Raw genomic sequence first — 19,048 nt, forward strand, 5'->3', positions numbered from 1 at the left:
GGGAACTACTTAAAAAAACTGACATACAAAAAGTCCATGGGACCTATGGGATGCATCCAGAAGTGCTGAGGGAGCTGGCTGATGTCACTCCAAGACTGCTTTTTATCATCTTTATCATAGCACTTGACAATCCTTTAAACAACTAAACTGAATATACCTTGAATAAATAATAAGGTAGCAAAAATTATTTCCACTCGTTGGGCAGCTAAATAAGTGATGGCTCAACCTGTCAGTCAAAAGCAAAGCAGCAAATGTCCATACTATAAAATTTCCACCAACTGCACCTACGAACTGGTATCTCTAATAGCAAAAGAGCAATGAGCTGACTATAATGACATCATGCAGGCAAACAGGAGTGCTTTGAATATGTTACAGGTATATTCACTGCCAAAGAGGATTTTTCTGATGTTCGTCTGGAAGCTACCAGGAGCATGAAAGCCAAACAGAGAAAAAAATGTTTCACGACTTCTTACTTACAGACATTTTGAAATATAGGTCCTCACACTCTCTTGCAGTGTCATTTCCAAAACTGGTATCATTCATCCAGGAAGAGTTGCGTATTTGTCCAATCTATCCAGTCAATTGTACTTCCAAGTATGGACTGTTGCTAAATTGTATAATTTCTCATTAATCAACATTGAAACTTGAAATCAAGCTGTGGGCAATCAGGTAATATTGAGAGTGAGAGTGCATGACTCATTGTCAGCCTATGCATTTCCTTACCGTTAGCTATTGACAATGAAGTGAAAAACCACAAAATTCCTTCTCCAATTTTTTTCCCTATGTTAACTAAAGCTGACAGGCTCATAAAACCACTGCCCAGCTGTGAATCTATGGAAAACACACTGAATGTAAACAGAAAACTACCCAAGGGGACAAAAACCCAGAGCAAAAGGTGAACAAGGGTGAAACAAAGTCTGTCCTTTAAATCCCTGCAAGGAGCTCTGAATTATTTTAACGGTAACCCTACGCATTGCACTACAACACTGAACTACTTGGGAAATGCATGCAGAATAGAAATGCTATTGCAAGTGGCAATGATAAATGTTTAGCAAATGATAGTGCAGACTGCCCAGAAATAGAGGAAAGAGATGGGAGCAAAAATAAAGGGTTATCTTTTGACCCATTGAGATGTTCAGTTCTTAGTCTTAAACCAGAAAAGTTCTGAGGCTCATGCTCATCTTAAAGGATGTTAATATCTGATCAAACATATTTAATTTATACATCTAAAGTCACGCATACACTTAAATTCTTTTCTAGACTGGATGCTCAGTACCTTCCAAAACCAAGCGGCTAACCTCCCCAGTAGTCCACCCCCTCTGTCAGAGGAGGCTTCAGTACCCCCAGCCAGAGAGTGTCCAAAGGAAATCACTCTTGATTTGGCGTGAAAAAGGGATGCAAAAACCTCTGGCAGGGGAGGGAGATTCCCAAAATGGATCTGCCACTGACAGAACAGACTCATTCTGGAACCTTTGCCCTCAGCTGCTAGTTCCCACGCCCCAGCTACAGATTCCCCCTCTCCTGCTGTGTGACAAATGCAAAGTCAACTGTTTAGGGAGCCACTCTGAGTGGGTGGAGTCCATAGCAGGGGACAGGACACCTTCCTTACTGTCATTTCCATATTGGTTTTCATTTGTTCTTACAATATAATATCAATCATCTTAGTTAAAAAACTTTATGGTCTCAGATAATTAATTCAGTGTATATGTAAAAGTCAAATGCTTACATTTACACAGTGAAATGAAGGACTGGTACCACTGAATAAGGTGTTTATTTTCACTGTCCAGAAAACAGCGACAAAATATTTCAGGCAGGCAGGTGTGTACAACTGACGTTTAAAAGAGATTCCTCTACCTACTGAGAGTTAACTTCTCAAAAATCTGCCTCACCTCCCATCTTCGCAAATCTTGGCTCCAAATAATTCTCAGATTTCTTTCTTCCTTAAGGCTTCACACATTTCTCTGTGAAAAGGCGAATGCTGCAGCTACTACCGCTAAGACACCTGCTGCCTGTGACTCATTATCTGAAGTACTGTCCCTCTGCCCTGCTCATAGCGCAAGGCAGGGAAGAGAGAGAGGAGAAGAGCAAAACTCAAGAATCTCTTTTAGCTGTCAGTTGCCAGCTTCCTTGCAGGCTCACTGAGTGCCTTCTCTCCAGGAGAAGCTGCAGCAATCATTTTACTGAGCTGAGCATTTGAAAACCCGGAGGCTCTTGCTGCTCCTCACTCTTCCCTTTAGGCAGCTAAAACTGACAGACACAGCTTTCTTTGAACACCAGGAGCTTTCAGTTAGAGACACAAAACAGGTCCTATTGCAATCACAGCTCTGTGATCCATTCATTCTACCTGAAATTTCACAACGCCTTCTGTACTTGGGCTAGGCTTCATTTTATGGCACTATAAATGTATTTCATTTTCAAGTGAGAAAATAGCGCTATGCTGTTCTGCTCGGAAACCAATCCATCCCTGTACTGCATTTTTGCGTATGTTTGATACGCCTTTGAAAATACGTGACAGTGTGCTTATGGGAAAATCAAGAAGAAAGTAATTAAAAAGAGATGGATTTATTAAAATGCTGAGAAGTCATTTAAACCCTTCTTTCACCCAGTACCTGCAGGAGTGATCTGAACTACTAACATTGCCAGCATTCTGCCAATGGCATTGTCTGCTACATACAAGAATTAGGCAGGCCAAAGGCTACACTGGAAGCTGTAGGGCATCCACAAAGCATAGCATTTTCAAAATCGGGATGTGTAGCCAAGAAAGAAACAATAGTGTGTCTTTTTGCATACCTGTCCTGGGCAAAATGTTAAGAGATACTAGCATCTATTATCAAATCAAAGAGTTTGGTTCCATTCATATCGTTTCTATATTATTTAAGTGTACTGAAAAGAAAAAGGCAACATCAGAGATCAGACCTTATATTTGAAAGAAAAATCTTAAACTGCATTCAAAATAATATAAAGCCTGTCTAGAGACATTTAAAAAAATTCGATCATTCTTTTAAGAAAGAAGCATAGATGGAAATAAATAAAAAGATGAGAAAATTGGTTTTCCAGAACTATATAAAACTACTTACTTACACGCACCATTAATTTTCCAAGATATACTGAAGATATTCTTTCAACAAACCAAGCTGCTCCCAAATGGCTGTATGCACGATGGCATGCTTTTTGTCTATGTCCATTTCTACTTCAATTTTATAGGGAGTGAGACTTCAGCTTCTGTAAACAAACAAAAGCTCTGGAAACCTGTGGACAAGGAGCCTGTAAGGCTGGGAAGGGTTTGTAGCAGTGATGAGTTTGATGGTACATTTTCCAGTGTTGCCTGGAGAGAAGAGAGAGGGTATAATTACCCTTGTGTCAGGAGGTGCTCTTGTCTGTATAAATATTTAAAATCATAATGAGTCCTGTGCTATGGTGTTGAGATTTCCTTTCACCACTAGTTGGTATCAACTCCTGCCTGTTTCCACCAATTATTAAAGTTGCTCCCTCTTGGGAAAAGCTGAAAAAGCTTGGGGGATACAGACTTGGTTGTTACCACTTCGTCTGTGGCGGCTGGCTATCATCACCTCCTGCGGCTTTGCGGCTTGCGCTGCTGCTGAAGGCTTCCAGGCCCTGCGGGGACCCGGCACTCCTCCTCCCGGCACCAAGAGCCGGCGATCGCGGGCCGGGGAGACCCGGGGCCACCCGGGAGCCAGGCCGGGCTGCCCTCGCTCCCGGCGGGCGAGCGTCGAGGCTGGGCACTCGCCGGCGCTGAGGGCGGGGGGCGCGTGCCCCTCCCTCAGACCTCAGCCGCCCCCGGCGCCGGGGGTTATCGCCCGTTATCCCACCGCCGCGGAGGGAAAAGCGTCCCACTCCCCGCCGCGCCGCCTCAGCCCGGGTCCCCTCCCCGCTCCTCACTGTCTCTGCCGGCCTCGGGCTCTCTCTCGCTGCCCGACGGGTGGCTGAGGGGACCGGGCTGGGGGGACCGGGCCGAGGGGACGGCGAGGGAAGGCGGGAGGGACCGACCGGCGGGCGGGAGCGGGAGCCCCGCCCCTCGCGCTCCGCAAGGCCCGCCCCGCGCGGCGCTGCAGCCTCTAAGCGCTCGGCGAGGGGCTGATGGACAGCGTGACGTGCGGTGGCGGGGCCGGAACTCGGAGCTTGTGCGCGCGCCTGCTCCGCCTGCCCGGGGACGCGCTGGGCTCCCTGCGGCAGCGCGCGCCGCTGCCGCACCACCCCCCTCGCCGCCTCCGCCACCTCCGCGTTCCTCTCAGGAGCGCGCCCGGTCCCGGCCCTCCCCTTTCCGCCCGGTGTGCGCGCGGCAGCTGCGGAGCGGCGGGAGCGCCCCGTTCGCCCTCGCTCCCTCCCGGCGGCGTCGTGCGGGGATGGAGCTGTTCCAAGCCAAGGACCACTACATCCTGCAGAGTGGCGAGCGGGCGCTCTGGTGCAGCCGGCGGGACGGCAGCCTGCAGCTGAGAGCCGGTGAGCCCCCGCCGCCGCGGCGGGGCTGGGGCCGGGGCGCGCCACCGTGCCCGCTTCCTGTGTGGGGAAGGGCGGGCCGGGACCCACCCGCCCGGGGTGCCCTCGGTGGGCGGCGGGGAGGGGGCGTGCGGCTGACAATGGCCCGGGAGAGGGTCGCTGAGGGGCCGGGCGGTGGCGGAGCTGCCTCCGGGGGCCGGCGGAGGGGCCCGCCCCAAAGCCGCCGGGAACGGCCGGGCTCGCGCCGGAGGTGCCGCGGGTCGGTCCTGTGGGACGGGGGGTGACCGCCTCTCTCCATCGCTCCGGTTCCCCGAGGACGAGCCCCGGCTGCCGCCGCGCTGCCGGGGGCAGCTGCCCGGCGCGCTGTACGCGGGGCAGCGGGTCACGCGTGTCCGTGGCCCGGCGAGAAACGTCCCTTCTGCGGGCGGGGGGATTGGTTTTCGTGCACCGTGTGTTTGTTTCTTCACAAAATAAAGTCAGGCTGCCCCTGCCGCCTCCCCGTGCGTCACCTGAGTAGTTTGTAATGTGGAAATGCCCCTGGTCACCCTCGCAGGAGCATCATTAAATAGGGAAGGGCCATCTTGTGTTGGTGCCAGCCTTGTACAAGTGATGCCTCTCTGATACAGGCTGATTGCGTCTTTAAACAAATGTATTCTCTTGTCTCTCCTTTTAGGAGAAAGGGAACAGGTGTCTCCACTTGTACAATGCTCTCAAATTTTTTTAGTGACTATAGGCAGTATAAGTGACAATTACAGAGCGGGGTTGTGTGTATTAGTGTCAGGCTGCAGAGAAGGTAGTGGGAACAAAAATAGTAGATAGTGAGTTAACAGAATTCTTGAAACAACGGTAATTATAATGTCTAATCTGGGAGGTTAGTCAGTAAAGGTGTCTATAAAATGAAATACCATCCTTAGAAATTAGCTTGCTTTGAGTAATACACGTAGCTTAGATGTAAAGGACCAAAGTGTATCTGCTTATAAGTTAAAAGTACTCTGAATAGCTGGATATTTTGCCAAGCATATGGCAGGTTGCACAGATGCTACTTAGTTTTCTAAAATGGGGATCTGTGTTACGCCAAAAAAGCCAGTTAAGCATGTATATGACTACGTTGACTACTTGAGTTCAGTATACTCATGAGCTTTTTTTAAAAAGGCTGGAATAACTTTATATGTAAACAGCAAATACCATTGTTATCTGTGTTTATACAAAGAACTGTTTTTCATACTGGTCTTCCTTATGTTTTCATACTTTAGTCATGCTAATGCTTTTGTCTTGTCAGTGCAATTTGTTTGCATCTCTTAGACAAAATTACAGTCTCACGTGAATGTGACTTATTCTTGTCCAGCAACTTCATTTGTGCTTGAAAGTCCAGTAATACTTTGATTTATAAATCGCCTTACAAAATACTTGATGTTAAGCTAGGAAACAATACTGCTAGTCAATGAAATGCATGTTTTTGCAGAACACCCCCCCACCCCCTAGTTTTTTTTGATTTGCTGTAGTTATAATCATCTGCATAGGCATAACAGCTCTTACTTGACACAGAGTAATAAAAGCACAAACTAGTGAACTGTAGTTCTAGGAGATTGTTGGTTGAAAGCTTTAACTTGAAAAGCATTGGTGACTTGTTTTTATGCAGCCATTGCTGTGATTTGTGGGTTTTTTTTTTTTCCTCCTTGAAGTCTATTAACTTCGTAGAGGCTTTGCCAGTGCCCAGCAGTCTATCTGAATGCTGTTCAGCAGGATTTTGTCCTTAGCCTACCTTTAAATTTTCAGCCAGTATACATGTGATCCCTATTGTGTGTGACCTACAGATTAACGAAAGGTAATATGATAGGGAAGTCTCTTAGTCTGCTTGAAACTCTTGATGGTTAGTCACACTTTCCCATTTCAATGTGTTTTTCAAACCCTGTTTGTGGATTGTCCTATTGAAAGTGGGCTCTAGGGCTGTGAAACGAAATACCTTAGTATGTTGAAAGTAAGCCCATGGAAGAAATAGTTCTCTCACAAGAAGTATTTCTTAGGTTAATAGCTCTTGCTTGTGTTAAGATAAAGCTGGATATCCTCAAGTTTACGATTTTATTACATTTGATCATTTATAATCAAGGCCGCTGACCGGAAATGAGTAAACAGATGACTGTATGATGAGTCATTGCCATATTAAAAAAACCAAAGTCATAACTTGTGTTCATTGACATGTTTAATAGTCTATCAAAAGGCTATAATCTAACTATGTGTCTACTTGTTTTTGGAGGCCTTGCTGTTATTCTGTTCCACAGAGGCTGCTCTGAATTAATGTTTATACATTCATGGATTGAAATGGATAATATTGGCAAACCTTGCAAAGCGTTGCTTTATATGATAGGTCTGAATCTAAAGAGCTGATGCTGTGCTTTATAATACTCTCCTCCCTCAACTGTAAAGGCATGTTCAGAAATTTGCTAATCTTGAATGCTGTATTCTGACCTCTTTGAATCATGGGGAGAACAGCTTGAATTAAAAAAGGCAAAAAACCCTTGGTAAATATTTGCCATAAGCAAAGTCTGAGGTTGGCCCTAGTTTGAAGTATGTCTGCCTATGTTTACAAGATGTTTCTGGTGTTTTTTTCTCTGAAGTGAAAGCACTAATGAGTCACCTGCAGGAAATCCATGAATCACTTTGGCATCATAGATTTTTTTTTTGGAATTTAGCTGTCTACAGTGTATTTTTCAGTGTAGTGAAAAAACATGTGGTGTTCAACCATGCTTTAAATACCTTACATCAGGTCTTGATCGGGATTTCACTCTTGGTTTACTCTGTTTATGCTCTGCTTGGCTGTTCTTGACTGGTAGTTCTACATGGATTACAAACATTGTCTTATTGATGATGTTGGTATAAATTATGTATTTATATATGCATGTGCATACACATATAGAAAAGAGCAAAAGTACTGAAGACACTGAATTCTCCTCACCATTTTCTTATCAGCAGAAAAAGGAATGAGACTATTTTATGCAGTGAAAACATCTATTATCATTGTGGTGGCCTTGATAATATTCCGGGCAGTAATGCCAGACTAAATAAGATTGGAAATAGTTGCCACTAAAACTATTACTAGTAGTAATGCAGGTTCCCACCACCCTGGAGAAAAAAATCTATGAGATATTTTGAGTGATACACAGATTGGAATTATTCTAACACTTTTGGGGACTTCATGCTGAAAGACTCTTTCGCCTCTGCCTGTAAGAGTAAGGTGGTGTTAAGATGTGTTGTACCTCTGGAGCTATAATTAGAGGCAAATAAGCATTTATTTGTGTGAAATCTCTGAATCACAAATCATAAGGCCATCTAATAGTCTAGCTATGTGTGCTTGCCTTACTCCTCAAAGAAGTTACAGGAGTCATACAGAAATTACTTGTCAGAATTCCTGAGCTGTTCTTCATGACTGGAGGAGAAGAGTAATTCCTTTGTTTGCAGTCTAATGCCTGTAAATGCTCCAGTGAAGGCCTTGATCTAATGAACCGTGTAAGGAGCAATGCCACTGACACCAAAAGATGTATCAGTAGGCTTCAGGCTACAGAACAGTCCTAAGCATGGCTCTGAGGGATGATGGCCTGAGTGTTAACTCATGCTACTGAGTTAAGTATTTCATACAAAACTGACTCCGTGAATTTCAGTAGCATGTCTTGGAAACTGCCTGCCTATCCTGGAAAATGAATTCCAGAGGAGCTAGTTGTAGCATTTGAAAAATTCTCTCCATATTTCAAGCTGCTTCATAAGGAACCTCAAGCTGTTTTTTGACACTTTAGCTGCAATGGTAACTGAACTGTTTCTCACCCTTGCCTGCTCATTCTGTTCCCTCTTTTCTGTACCCTTTCTTAGTTGTCAGCACAACATACTTGTGGCGTATGTGACAAACCAGATGTCAGAACTGATCTGTATTAGCTTCAACCCAGCGAGAATGTACGCTTAAAAAAATCTTGAGCAGTTAGCTCCCTGCTGCTGCTTGCTCCTTCTTGCAAAAGAGAACAGAGAGGACTAGGGGAGAGGGGTGGGCTGCTGTATATCCTTTGTCTGAATATTACATACATCAATTTTGTAGCTTTTGACTGTGAGGCAAGATCTTCAAATGTATTTACCAGAGAAAAATTATTTTTTACTTTCATTAAATAAGATATACTTTATAATTCCATCCATGATTCTTTTTACAGAGCATAGTAAACCTAAAACTGAGGCTTAAATGAGCTGATAGTATGATACATCCTAACCTGGTGAGAATTGGTGAGGTGTTTCTTATCTAGTTTTCTGCTGAGTCTTAGTAGCAGATGACAAGTTGTATATAACAAGAGTGTTCCTGTCTATTTTTTCTTCCCCTTTTCCTTGTATGAAGAGGTCTGGAAATGCTGAACTTGTCCCAACTGGGATGCATAGGTGTCTTGGAATTTCTGCCCACACTGAAATGACTTTAGGTTTTAAATAAATATATGAAAACCTCTTAAACTTGATATGCTGTTGCTTTTTTTTAATCTGAAAGTTGCTTGCTTTGTGAAGGAAAAAAGTTGTTTTTCTTGCAAGAATTAAAATGAATCTGTAATCCAGGTGGATTTTTGTGGCTTGTATTTTGCTAGCAGAGGTTAGACTCATCTTTGATCTCATGGGTTAGTATTAACTAAATAGTGAATAGGAAATTGCAGACTAACTGCAACTAAAATATTTAGAACGGAAGGCAGACAGGTAGCAGGGTTTCAATTAAAAAAAGTCTGTGTCTGTATAAAAGGCTTGTGGCTTTTTAATCTGTGAATACTGTTCTTAACTAAGTTCTTTCACAGTTTAACAGTGTGGGCAATATTTCAGCTGTATGTAAGGAAACATTAAAACTTCAAGTCATTTAAGTTTTAAACTGTCTGAACTGTAGTAAAAGGCAACCATTTATTTGATATGCCACCTATGTTTTTGGAAAACAACTATTGTAGATTGGAATGTGATTTTTTTTTTTTTTTTATGGCCTTTAATTGATACTGTTAAACATACAGGAGAGACTTTATATGGCTGAAGTTATGCCCCGGAATGCATGGTTAGTGCTGTAGCTTCTTAAGCTGAAACATTTAAGACGCTTACCTGAAAGTTTTGGGTGACTTCAGGGCATGATTTGGTGGGCGGTGGGACAGTTGCTGGTAATGAAAGAGTGAGGCTGAGAACAAGACGCTTTCTCTTGCTTCTCTTCCAAACTGCTGTGCTGTGTGGCAGGTGCAGTGGGAGCCTTGAGATGTCAAGGGACTCTGCAATAACTTCCACTAAATGCTTCCCTTAAACTGTGAGACTTCTCAGATAGTGGTTTAGAATTTTCTTTGAGAATCAAATTATTCGGTGCAATATCAAACAGGTCTCATATATATAGCTTAAATATTGAATGTGTTTCAGAAACTTGTTCTGTTAAGGTTGTATATTGAGGCTCAGGGTCCAGAAATTAGCAGACTGTACTCTTTTCCCCTCAAAGATTTGAGATTACTGATGAAAGCTTTTTTGTCAGTGTTTAGAGATTTCATGATTCATGTTTAATGTTATAAAGCACATGAATTTTTAATCTACATAGAGGTCTTTAACGAGTAAGTTACAAATTTGGTAACTCAAAATTTGTTTAAGTGTTAACTACTTTTTAAAAATAACAAGTTTATAGCAAGTTTCTGTTAATTGCATATTCTGGATTTGTTACAAAAATGCATATGGTTAGTCTAATTGCAAAATTCACATGCACAACTAAATCTGTATTTCTTGAAAACCCTCTATCCTGATGTAGTAATCTAACTTGATCTAGGATGATTTAACTCTATTTAAACAACAACAAAAAAACTTTCCTCAGTTTATTTTCAGTCATGATTTAGTCATATGATTTTTGCAAGTATCACTTGCAAAAAATCTTAACCAGGAAATAACACTTATTGTTAAGATAGAATATGAAAACAGAATCCACTGAGGAGGATGGGGCCTATGGATATATGCAAGTTTTTCTTCTCCCTCCCTTTAAACCTTTTGTGAAGTGCTCTAATTCCTGTCTGGAGTTATCACTTCCAGCTGATGGTCATCAGTTCTATCAGCTGATCATGTTCTAAGTATAGCTTTATTTGTTAACATGATTGCATTCTGCATATCTTCATAGGAACCAAAGTAATAGGAATGAGTATCAAGAGAAGAAATTGGATGTATTTCTAGAGGAGAAATTTGGAAATGGTGCAAAAAACCTCTTTTATGAAAGCTCTGCTTTAATAAACAGGAATATTAATACTTGATGATCAGTTGTATATTCTTGTTCCAAATGCCTCTAATTTCTCCCCCATTAAAAACAGGGAGAGGATTTTTTCTTGAAAAGTTGAACTGAAATGAATGGAATTCTACTTGGAGACTCAGGTTCTTCCTTTTAAGGAAGAAATCTTAGTTGAATAGAAGCCCTGAAACAGTGTTCATTGTGTCTTTGAAAAACTGAAAACAAGCTACTTGAACATACTTTGAGCTCAAAAACTTATGTTCTACTTTGAGTAATGTAGTAAGTTTTTATCTCTGATAACATAAGGGATAGTTGGCAAGATCATACCGAGATGCTGAAGTAAATCATGTAATATGCCAGCATTGTGCAGAACAGAACTCTGAGCCAAATTTAGAAGTATATGACTTTGCCCAAGAGGTAGTTGCAAAATGTAAATGACAAATGTACTGGTCTATCACTAATTGTTAATTTTCATTTTTTTCTTCTTGTCTCTTTCTCTGTTTAGGAAAAACAGCAACTTCCCTAAGTATGGCTAATGCTTAAGTTTTTTCCTGTACTGAAATGTCTTCCAGTAATGTTTAAATGATATATTGCTTGTTGTCATTTGATTAAATAGTCAATTTCTCTGCAACAGTTTGTTGTTTTTTTTTTTTAAAAAAGGTGGGGGAAAGGGGAAAGATGTGGTATGTGTGGCATGAAATCCTTTACTTCCTGTTCCTGAAACCCATGTGCCAAGCTTTTGAGTATAACTTCCTTATTTAGTGTTTGAAATGGATGTTCCCAATCCATAATTCTTCTGCTTTAACTTTGATTAGTTCAGCAGTCAGAGAGGCAAGTTAATTATGGAGTGAGAAGAAAAGGTGACAGTAAGGGAAAACCTTACCTTGCTTAGACTTGGCTCACTACAGCTATACCAGTATTTCTCTCATGGCTTTTAAGGAGCATTAACATAAGTTGTATGATAAATAAAATATTTAGTAATAAATAAAGCTATTTTTTCATAATCATGAAATCCTTCTGCTCAATTAATGTTTATATTTAAATCTTTTGAGGGTGGGATAGATTTCTTGCATTCTCTTTTGAGTATAGCTGTAACTGTTAAGCAAACTTTTTACAATAGCATATCTTCAGAATGAGTGAACACAGCATTTAAACTGTCAGTTTTGTAAGTAGATTTGAATAAAATCTTTCTTCTGCCTATCTGATAATTTCCCTCTCACAAAGTAAATAGGATTAAAAAAAATTGCAGACAACCTGCTGCTTTTCTAGCTTTAAGAATATATCCACAAACAACTTGATCTTTGTTAAAATAGCAGCTGAAAATGGGAATGTGTGTTGGTCTGTAATAATATTTAGTACAGTGTTGGTACTTTTGGAAGGATAAAAGATATTATTTCCTTACATGTATCACTTCTGAGAAAGTATGTGTTTACTAGCAGAGTTGAGCAGCCTAGAAGAATAAAGGGAAGGTCTAAATTAAAAAAAACACAACCCACTGAGCTTCAGTGGCTTAGCACCTATTTGCATTTTACCAGAGTCGCTACTGATCTCTTATGGAATGATGTTTACAGGTTTGTGGAAGGGGTGAGGAGGTGATTCCAGTTTCAGACGGTTGAAATGCATCTAACAGCTCATTGCAGGTCTCTACAGTGGGGTGCATGCACCTCAGGGATGCACAAGACAATCCATTGGGGTGTGGGAAGAAAATACTTTGTACCATTAATAAAGAGAAACACTATTTTAAAGTTATTTCATCCATTTAAAATCTTTTGTATATGTTTTATAATGTATGTAGTGTTAGTACAGTAGAACACGTATATAATTTAAATATACATATATTTGAGGTGCATGCTGAAATATTTTTTTACTTAATGTGGTATGTGATGAAGTTTGCAGAGCACTAATCTACAGGGTCAAATCTGTTTGGAGGGAAGATGTTTCACCTGGTAACAACTGGTAACAGCAGTTTGTTACCACTTCTAGTACAGGACTTCCTTGTGCAATTACTTGTAGTGCTGGATACTCTCCAGACAACTGAACGTTTTCTGTATGTTTTTAAGTTTCCTGAGCAATGCCTGGTGACTCAGGGGATTTTATGACTGCAACAGAATACAAAGAAGTGTTCTTTATCAAAATGAGTAAGGATTCATTTTTATTAGGTGCTTTCTCTGGGACTTGCATCCTGCTTTTGCATCAAAAATACAAACTTGCATTGTATACTCCCACCCCCAGTGCTTTAAATCTGTCACTATAAAACCTGAATTGTACTTGAACCATTCCTGTCCATCTAGTCTGAGATACTGAACAAAAATGTCCAAAGAAACAAAATCACTGTTTCATTTTCCTAGACACATGTGAGTAGATGTGTACTTTGTAGTGTGCTGTACTTCTCTAGTTGAGGCAAGCACTCTGTAAGAAACTTGCATTGAATTAGTGTTTGGAATACATGCTTCTCATTACTGGGGATTAAAGGATAAGCAGGCTTTCTAGCAAGGCTGTAAGGTGTAGTAGCAATGAGAAGACTAACTGGGATTTAAAAAGAAAAATCCTCCTAGTGTAGACTAGCTCTGTGTGTGTGTGGGCAGATTGGGGAGTAGCGGTGATTTCATTTCTCTTATAAAGCAAAACATTTCAGTTCTAAATGATTGAGGACTATCAAGAGTAACACAAACAGCACAGGCTGTATAAATGACAAATTAATTAAAACAGGTGATTAACTGAAGGGATAACTTTGGAGTTTGGGGGAGAACATGCAAGTAAATTAACACTTCATGACAATTAAGAGTTTGTATTTGTAATCCTGAATGTTTTAATATTGTTCTGCAGTTACAGTAGCTTAAATATAAATTTAGAAATCTGCGCTGAAAGGAAAACTTAATTAGCTGAAGCTTGTTTGCATAAGTAGTACTTTATTTTCTACAAGAGAAAGAAGTTCATGTTTATACCCTTAAATCTTGCCAGTTTGTAATCTCTTAATCTTGGTTGATATTTTGGAACACTGTTCAAAGATGAACTGGAACTTGGAAGCAGACTTTCTTTTGAAAAGCTCCAAGAGGTCCTAAGGGTCAAATAATGCTAATAATAAAGTCTTGTAGTTGTCTTTGATCTAAAGCAGACACAATTTAAAGAAAAAAAGAACATCAAATCTATTTAAAAATAGTATTGAAGTTTTTTTCCTAAAAGTTCACACTTCAGGTATCAAAAACTACGTTAGCAGAGCTGAAAGGTTTACTTTGGCTGTTTACAGTGGGTTACTCAACTTACTTTTTATGTATAAATAAATATTGCTGATGTTGAATTGTGAGAATTGCTACACTGTCAGGCTATGGAAAGAATTTTTGAGAAATAGCATGCATTTATGCCTGTTTATATACTTATGTATAAACTGAGTTTGAAGTTCAGTGACATTTTGAATGTTTATACTGAGTCTGCTAACAGAAAACACTTTCTAGCCAAGGTCCATTCCTGAAAGCCAACAAAGTTTAAGGAAGATAAGAGGAGTATACTCCCTGAACTATAGCAGGATTGGAAGATAAATAGTTATAGCTGTTTGGGGGATTGAACCATGCAGTGGCTCAGTAGTAAGGGCTGGATTCAGGTGATTACAAATGAAATCTTTTTTTTCTTCTTTCTGCCTTTTCCCCAAAGGAGGCTGACAATCCCCCTCCTTAAACTGTTCAGACTTGCCTAGCTAGAGTCGTTCAGTGTTGAGCAAGTGGCTTATCCCAAAGCAGCAGTTTGTTTTCTTATCGGTTTGTGCCTGACCTAGGATCAACTCTGCTGGTGGTAGACTGGAGAAAGAGCTAGAAAGCACTTCTGGCTTTTGATGCTCTTCCAAGTTGCTTTTGTATCACCTTTTTCAGGGTTACGTTTGTGTAAACACAAGGAATTAAAGAAATTTTATCTGGTATTGCACGGCCCCGCGTCACTGCTGGTAAGCTCTGAGGGGTGATGGTGGAAGTAATCAAATCAAAGCTGGTTTTGTTCTGAATTTGTGACGGAAATTCTATTGTGCTGCAACTACAATGCTGATACAATCACTGTGAATGGTAAACATATAGTCAGTAATCCTTAATCTCTGACAGGAATTGGCAAAAAGAGGTGATGCTTATTTCAATAGCTTGAATTTAGTTAGTGGGGTAAGGGAAAGAATGAGCAATTTTGTACTTTGGAATGGAAAGTTGGTAAGCAAGTACACACCTCGGAGTATTAAGGGCATGTATTAAGGCCTATCAAACCTTGGCAGTTGTCTCAAGTTAAAACATACTGAGGACACCAGAGAACTCCCTGAGTCAGGGAAGATCTTCCATGGGGCTCACCTTGCTGCTTGTAGTGACTCTTTCTGTACACAGCTTCCCACTTGCTGCATTGAAGAACAATGACTGTTTTGACAGTGCTCATTATCACAAGCACAATACTGTAAGAAGTCCGCTTCAACAACACTGTGTTGCGGTTTCAGGTTGTTAAGTCTTTATTCCTGGCTGTCTGAGTTTCAAGAGATCACTAGATGGCTAGTATGACATCTATAGAAAGATAAGTTTGTGTGGGGAAGCAAGAGTAACTGTATTGATAAATTGTATTTCACATTATATCTCAAAGCATTCGGTCTGTTTTGGGTATAGAGGAAAGTCCAGTGTTTCCTTTGATAGAGCCTTGCTGTAGCTCTTATTGATAAGGCATTTCTTTAAAAAAAAAAAAAAAAAAATCAAACTTGCCATGTGTTGTTTCAGCAATCAGAAATGTGGCCACATATCTCTTATGTATGCTGTCCAAAAACTTTTAACTGAGGATTTTCAGTTTTGTTTTGCGTGGTTACTTTCCCCTTGGTTTTAAAAAGATGTAAATACCTTCTGTAACATGTATCACCGTCTACCAACTTACACTGCCTCTTAAATTCTGCTATATTTTACAGTTAAAGACTAATCCCCTACAGGCTTGCCGTTACCTTTCTTAGATATCTGTATATTTAAAATGTTACATAAGCAAAGATTAAGTGGTTATAATTTTCAAAGATACACGATGGTGGCTGAAGGTAGTTGTTGCCAGAATTGCCAGACTAAATGACTGCAAGCAAACTGTCTTGAACGATTTTACAGTTAGACAAAAGTTAGAGACAGCTTCCAAAACAGAGTAAATAGGACTGTACTTGACATGAAAGCCCGTATTCTTTGGGAGTGCATGGGGTAGCAATAGTTAAACCTTTTAATTTAGTTCATCCATCTTACATTTCCAGAGTGTACTCTTCAAGAGCAAGAGGTTCATATCGGTATTTACTGTAGTGATATTTTTTCGGCATGATTGGGTGTTGGCTCTGAGTCGAGATATGGCTGTCACACAGGAAACTGAGCTATAACCAGTAACTGAGTTCTTATCAGAAGGTCAGAACCAGATGTGTTTTATTTAGTTAAAACAACTTGCCTGCTTCTATGCTGTCATACTTTCTTTCCTATAGAAAGTTCTCTAGAAATATTTTAAGAAAAAGCTTTGTGATACCATCACCAAAGAAAGTCAATGTGATTCCACAACTGGTATTTTTTCACAGCCTACAGGCATATCTCCTGTAAGACTTCTTTGCATCTAGGTTTTCCTGAACACTGAAAAAAACATGTTAATCTCTTCAAATGTTGCTAAATGTGTCATTTTTTTCCTATGCCCTGCCTTCCCCGTGGAAAATTTCTCTTTGAAACAGCCTTAAACTGTTAGTAGCTTGGTAATTGCACTTACCTCAAGAGCCAGTGCTGGCCAGCTGGTGGATCTATATTTGCTGTCTTTAAATTCTTAAAGTATAATGTGCATTTAACTCCAAATACATTGGCTTTTTTCCCAAAGCATGTCTATATGTTAAGTGAACATAGGAGTTGGAGTTTAGAGCCCGTTCTCATTGTGCCTCTATACTACTAGGGAGAAGTATTCCTGTAGAAGACTTGGACATTGCGTGTGATTATGTCTAGGGCTACATGTGTCAGAGTAACCCACAAAACAAATAGCCACATAAGACCCGCTTGTCCTACAGTCCCAGATACGAGTTTCCTCATGTCCTTTTGCAGGCAAGTCTAAACTATAGTTTCCTTCTATCTGTAATTAAAACAAAATCTTGGTTTTTCATTTTTTTAATCCCTTGTAAGCTACTAGAAGAAAACCTCACTATCCAGAGCTTTCCTACTAATATCTGTTGTGATAGCAGGAAATCAGGGGTTTAAAAAAACTAGATGGTATTCTAGATTACTAGGTTTGTAGAAGCTACAGTAAACCTTCAGTGATTTGGTTCTTTAAATTCCTCCTGTACGTAGCTTTTTTGGCTGTTTGATGTATCTAGCTGGTTTCTAGCTCTCACAATGGAATACGAATGCAGAAGTCAATTGCAAAGAGAGCAAAAAGTAGATGAAGTCTGACATAATACAGCTCCAGAAAATTCCTAGGGGTGAAGACAAGACTCTGGGATTTTGTTGGTGAACTGGGAAAGAAGGCTGAAGATTTGGGAGTGAGGAAAACTGCCTGTGTTCCTCTTTCCTGTAAGTTTGACAGTGCAGATTTTCCACTCAGCATACAGATGCTCTTGCGTGTTATTTGGACTGAAACTCTGAGCTCAGGCTGTCCTAAAACTTGTTTTGTATGAGCACAGGTCTTTGGCATATGGATACAAGATGAGTTTAGGTACTTCAGCAAGGTTTGAGGGTAAATCAAACTGTTCAGTCATAGCCCCTGTCACTTATTTGCTGGTGCTGATCTATCTGTATTAGTCTCCTTAAGAACTTCATTTGATTGTCATGATTCATACTAGGGTCTGTACAGACCAAGAAACTGTCTGTAGCACTCTTACAGTGAAATGGGAAGAACCAGGAGTTTCTCTGCAGATATAGTCCATTGAATGGCACAGCCTAGTTTCACACATAAATTTGTAGCTCTGTACTGCCTCCTGCAAACATCTCTTCAAATTCGCATGTGTTCTTAGTTCTTGCTTTCCTGCATACAAGCACATGTAATGTATCCTATTTAAGGGAGTTCAGTTTAGATCTATCCTGACTGAAACTATTTCTGTTGTATCTCGTGTAAATGCTTGTATTTAATGATGAAATTAGCAGTCTGGTTTACTATTAAATGTTATGTTAAAAGCTAGGAATAAATGTGTATTCTTGGAATAGCAAAGTCTCAATTACAGATGTTTCAAGGATGATACAGTGTTTGAAAAGAAGTATATAAAAAGTTATCACGCTGTCAGTTGTCAGCTGGAGATCTCAGACTTCCAAGAAGAAACTAAGGTCTTATAAATGAAGCGTGTGTAGGTAGATGATTTGTACTCTTCTGTATCTTAAGATATTGTGTGATTTTGTTCTTTCAAATGTTCGTCTCCTTATACCAGGAGCTAAGATACTTAGTTTGTCTGGATGTTAAAACTGGAGAAACGCTTTCCACCTTGGAACAAGTGAGTTTTGGTAGATAATAACAAGCTTCTTGTCCTTGATATAGAAAAGCCTTGTCTTCTCCTTTGCCGTTGAGAGTTTGTTCTCTCCTACACAGATATTAATTGCTTTTAAGGATTTGGTTTTACTTACAATATTTGACTTAATATTAGACGAAATTTATTCTTTCCCACAGTCTTGAACTCTTGAACAGGTACTACACCACTATTAAACTCTTGCTAAGTATCAAAAATGCGTGTCTGTGTGACCACAGGATACTCTGTATGTTTACACTGTCATACTGACTTGTATTAAGTGATGGCTTGAATGCATGTTGAGAGGAGTACCCTTCACAGATTAGATAGTGTTGCCTTCCTGCTTTCTCTTATACTTCCTATGTGGTACACTGGAATTTTTTAACAGTAGGAGAACTAGGAACCTGAAACTTAACTTTGTGTGCTTTGGTATTCCATGTAGTTGTTGAGAGTGTTTTAACAAAAGAGGAATTGTGTGTGTGTACGCATGTATATAGAAAGAGGATGTGAAACTAATAGTAATTGGATAGGTATGCGAGAGCATGGAGCTGAAAGTTATCATCTGATAGGTTTTTGAAGCAATGTTATTAACTTGATGGCCTGTATTCAATTTCACTATAGCCATGTAAAATTTCAGGTAAGTTGCAAATTCTTAGAAGAATCAGGCCGCTGTTAAACTGAATTACTGTAGCCTAAATCAATTATGTATTTTTTCTTGAAATATCTGGGGTAGGGCTTTAAATTAGAAATTTAGTAATTTGGTCATAGCTACTTTGTAATAAGCAAAAATTGAACAGCATATGTATCTTATTTTTATTGCAGGAATTATGATGTGTTTTCTGCTCTCTAAGGAGGGGAAAGTGGAGAGAATGGCCATCACTGGATTAATTGTCCTATTAAGTTTACTTGAAAAA

General features: G+C 40.2%; 1 protein-coding gene and 1 long non-coding RNA gene across 5 annotated transcripts in view; one reads left to right on the forward strand and one right to left on the reverse strand.

Annotated features, from left to right (window-relative positions):
* The window catches only part of LOC141926133 (uncharacterized), a 34,664-nt gene extending 30,630 nt beyond the window's left edge, over window positions 1–4,034 (reverse strand). For both annotated transcript variants that reach the window (XR_012624043.1, XR_012624042.1), the window contains exons 1-2: window positions 3,901–4,034; window positions 3,088–3,325 (exon numbers count right to left, since the gene is read on the reverse strand). This is a non-coding gene — a long non-coding RNA (uncharacterized LOC141926133). The remainder of the gene's footprint in view (window positions 1–3,087; window positions 3,326–3,900) is intronic.
* A 204-nt stretch (window positions 4,035–4,238) lies between these two features.
* The window catches only part of INPP5F (inositol polyphosphate-5-phosphatase F), a 45,238-nt gene continuing 30,428 nt past the window's right edge, over window positions 4,239–19,048 (forward strand). For 2 of the 3 annotated variants that reach the window (XM_074831407.1, XM_074831408.1), the window contains exon 1: window positions 4,239–4,461. In XM_074831407.1, coding sequence (XP_074687508.1) covers window positions 4,365–4,461 — 97 coding nt within the window. In that variant the 5' untranslated portion in view covers window positions 4,239–4,364. The remainder of the gene's footprint in view (window positions 4,462–19,048) is intronic. The other variant, XM_074831406.1, reaches the window with a different exon arrangement.

This window comes from Strix aluco, chromosome 7 (genome assembly GCF_031877795.1).
Source record: "Strix aluco isolate bStrAlu1 chromosome 7, bStrAlu1.hap1, whole genome shotgun sequence".
NCBI classification, from domain to species: Eukaryota; Metazoa; Chordata; class Aves; order Strigiformes; family Strigidae; genus Strix; species Strix aluco.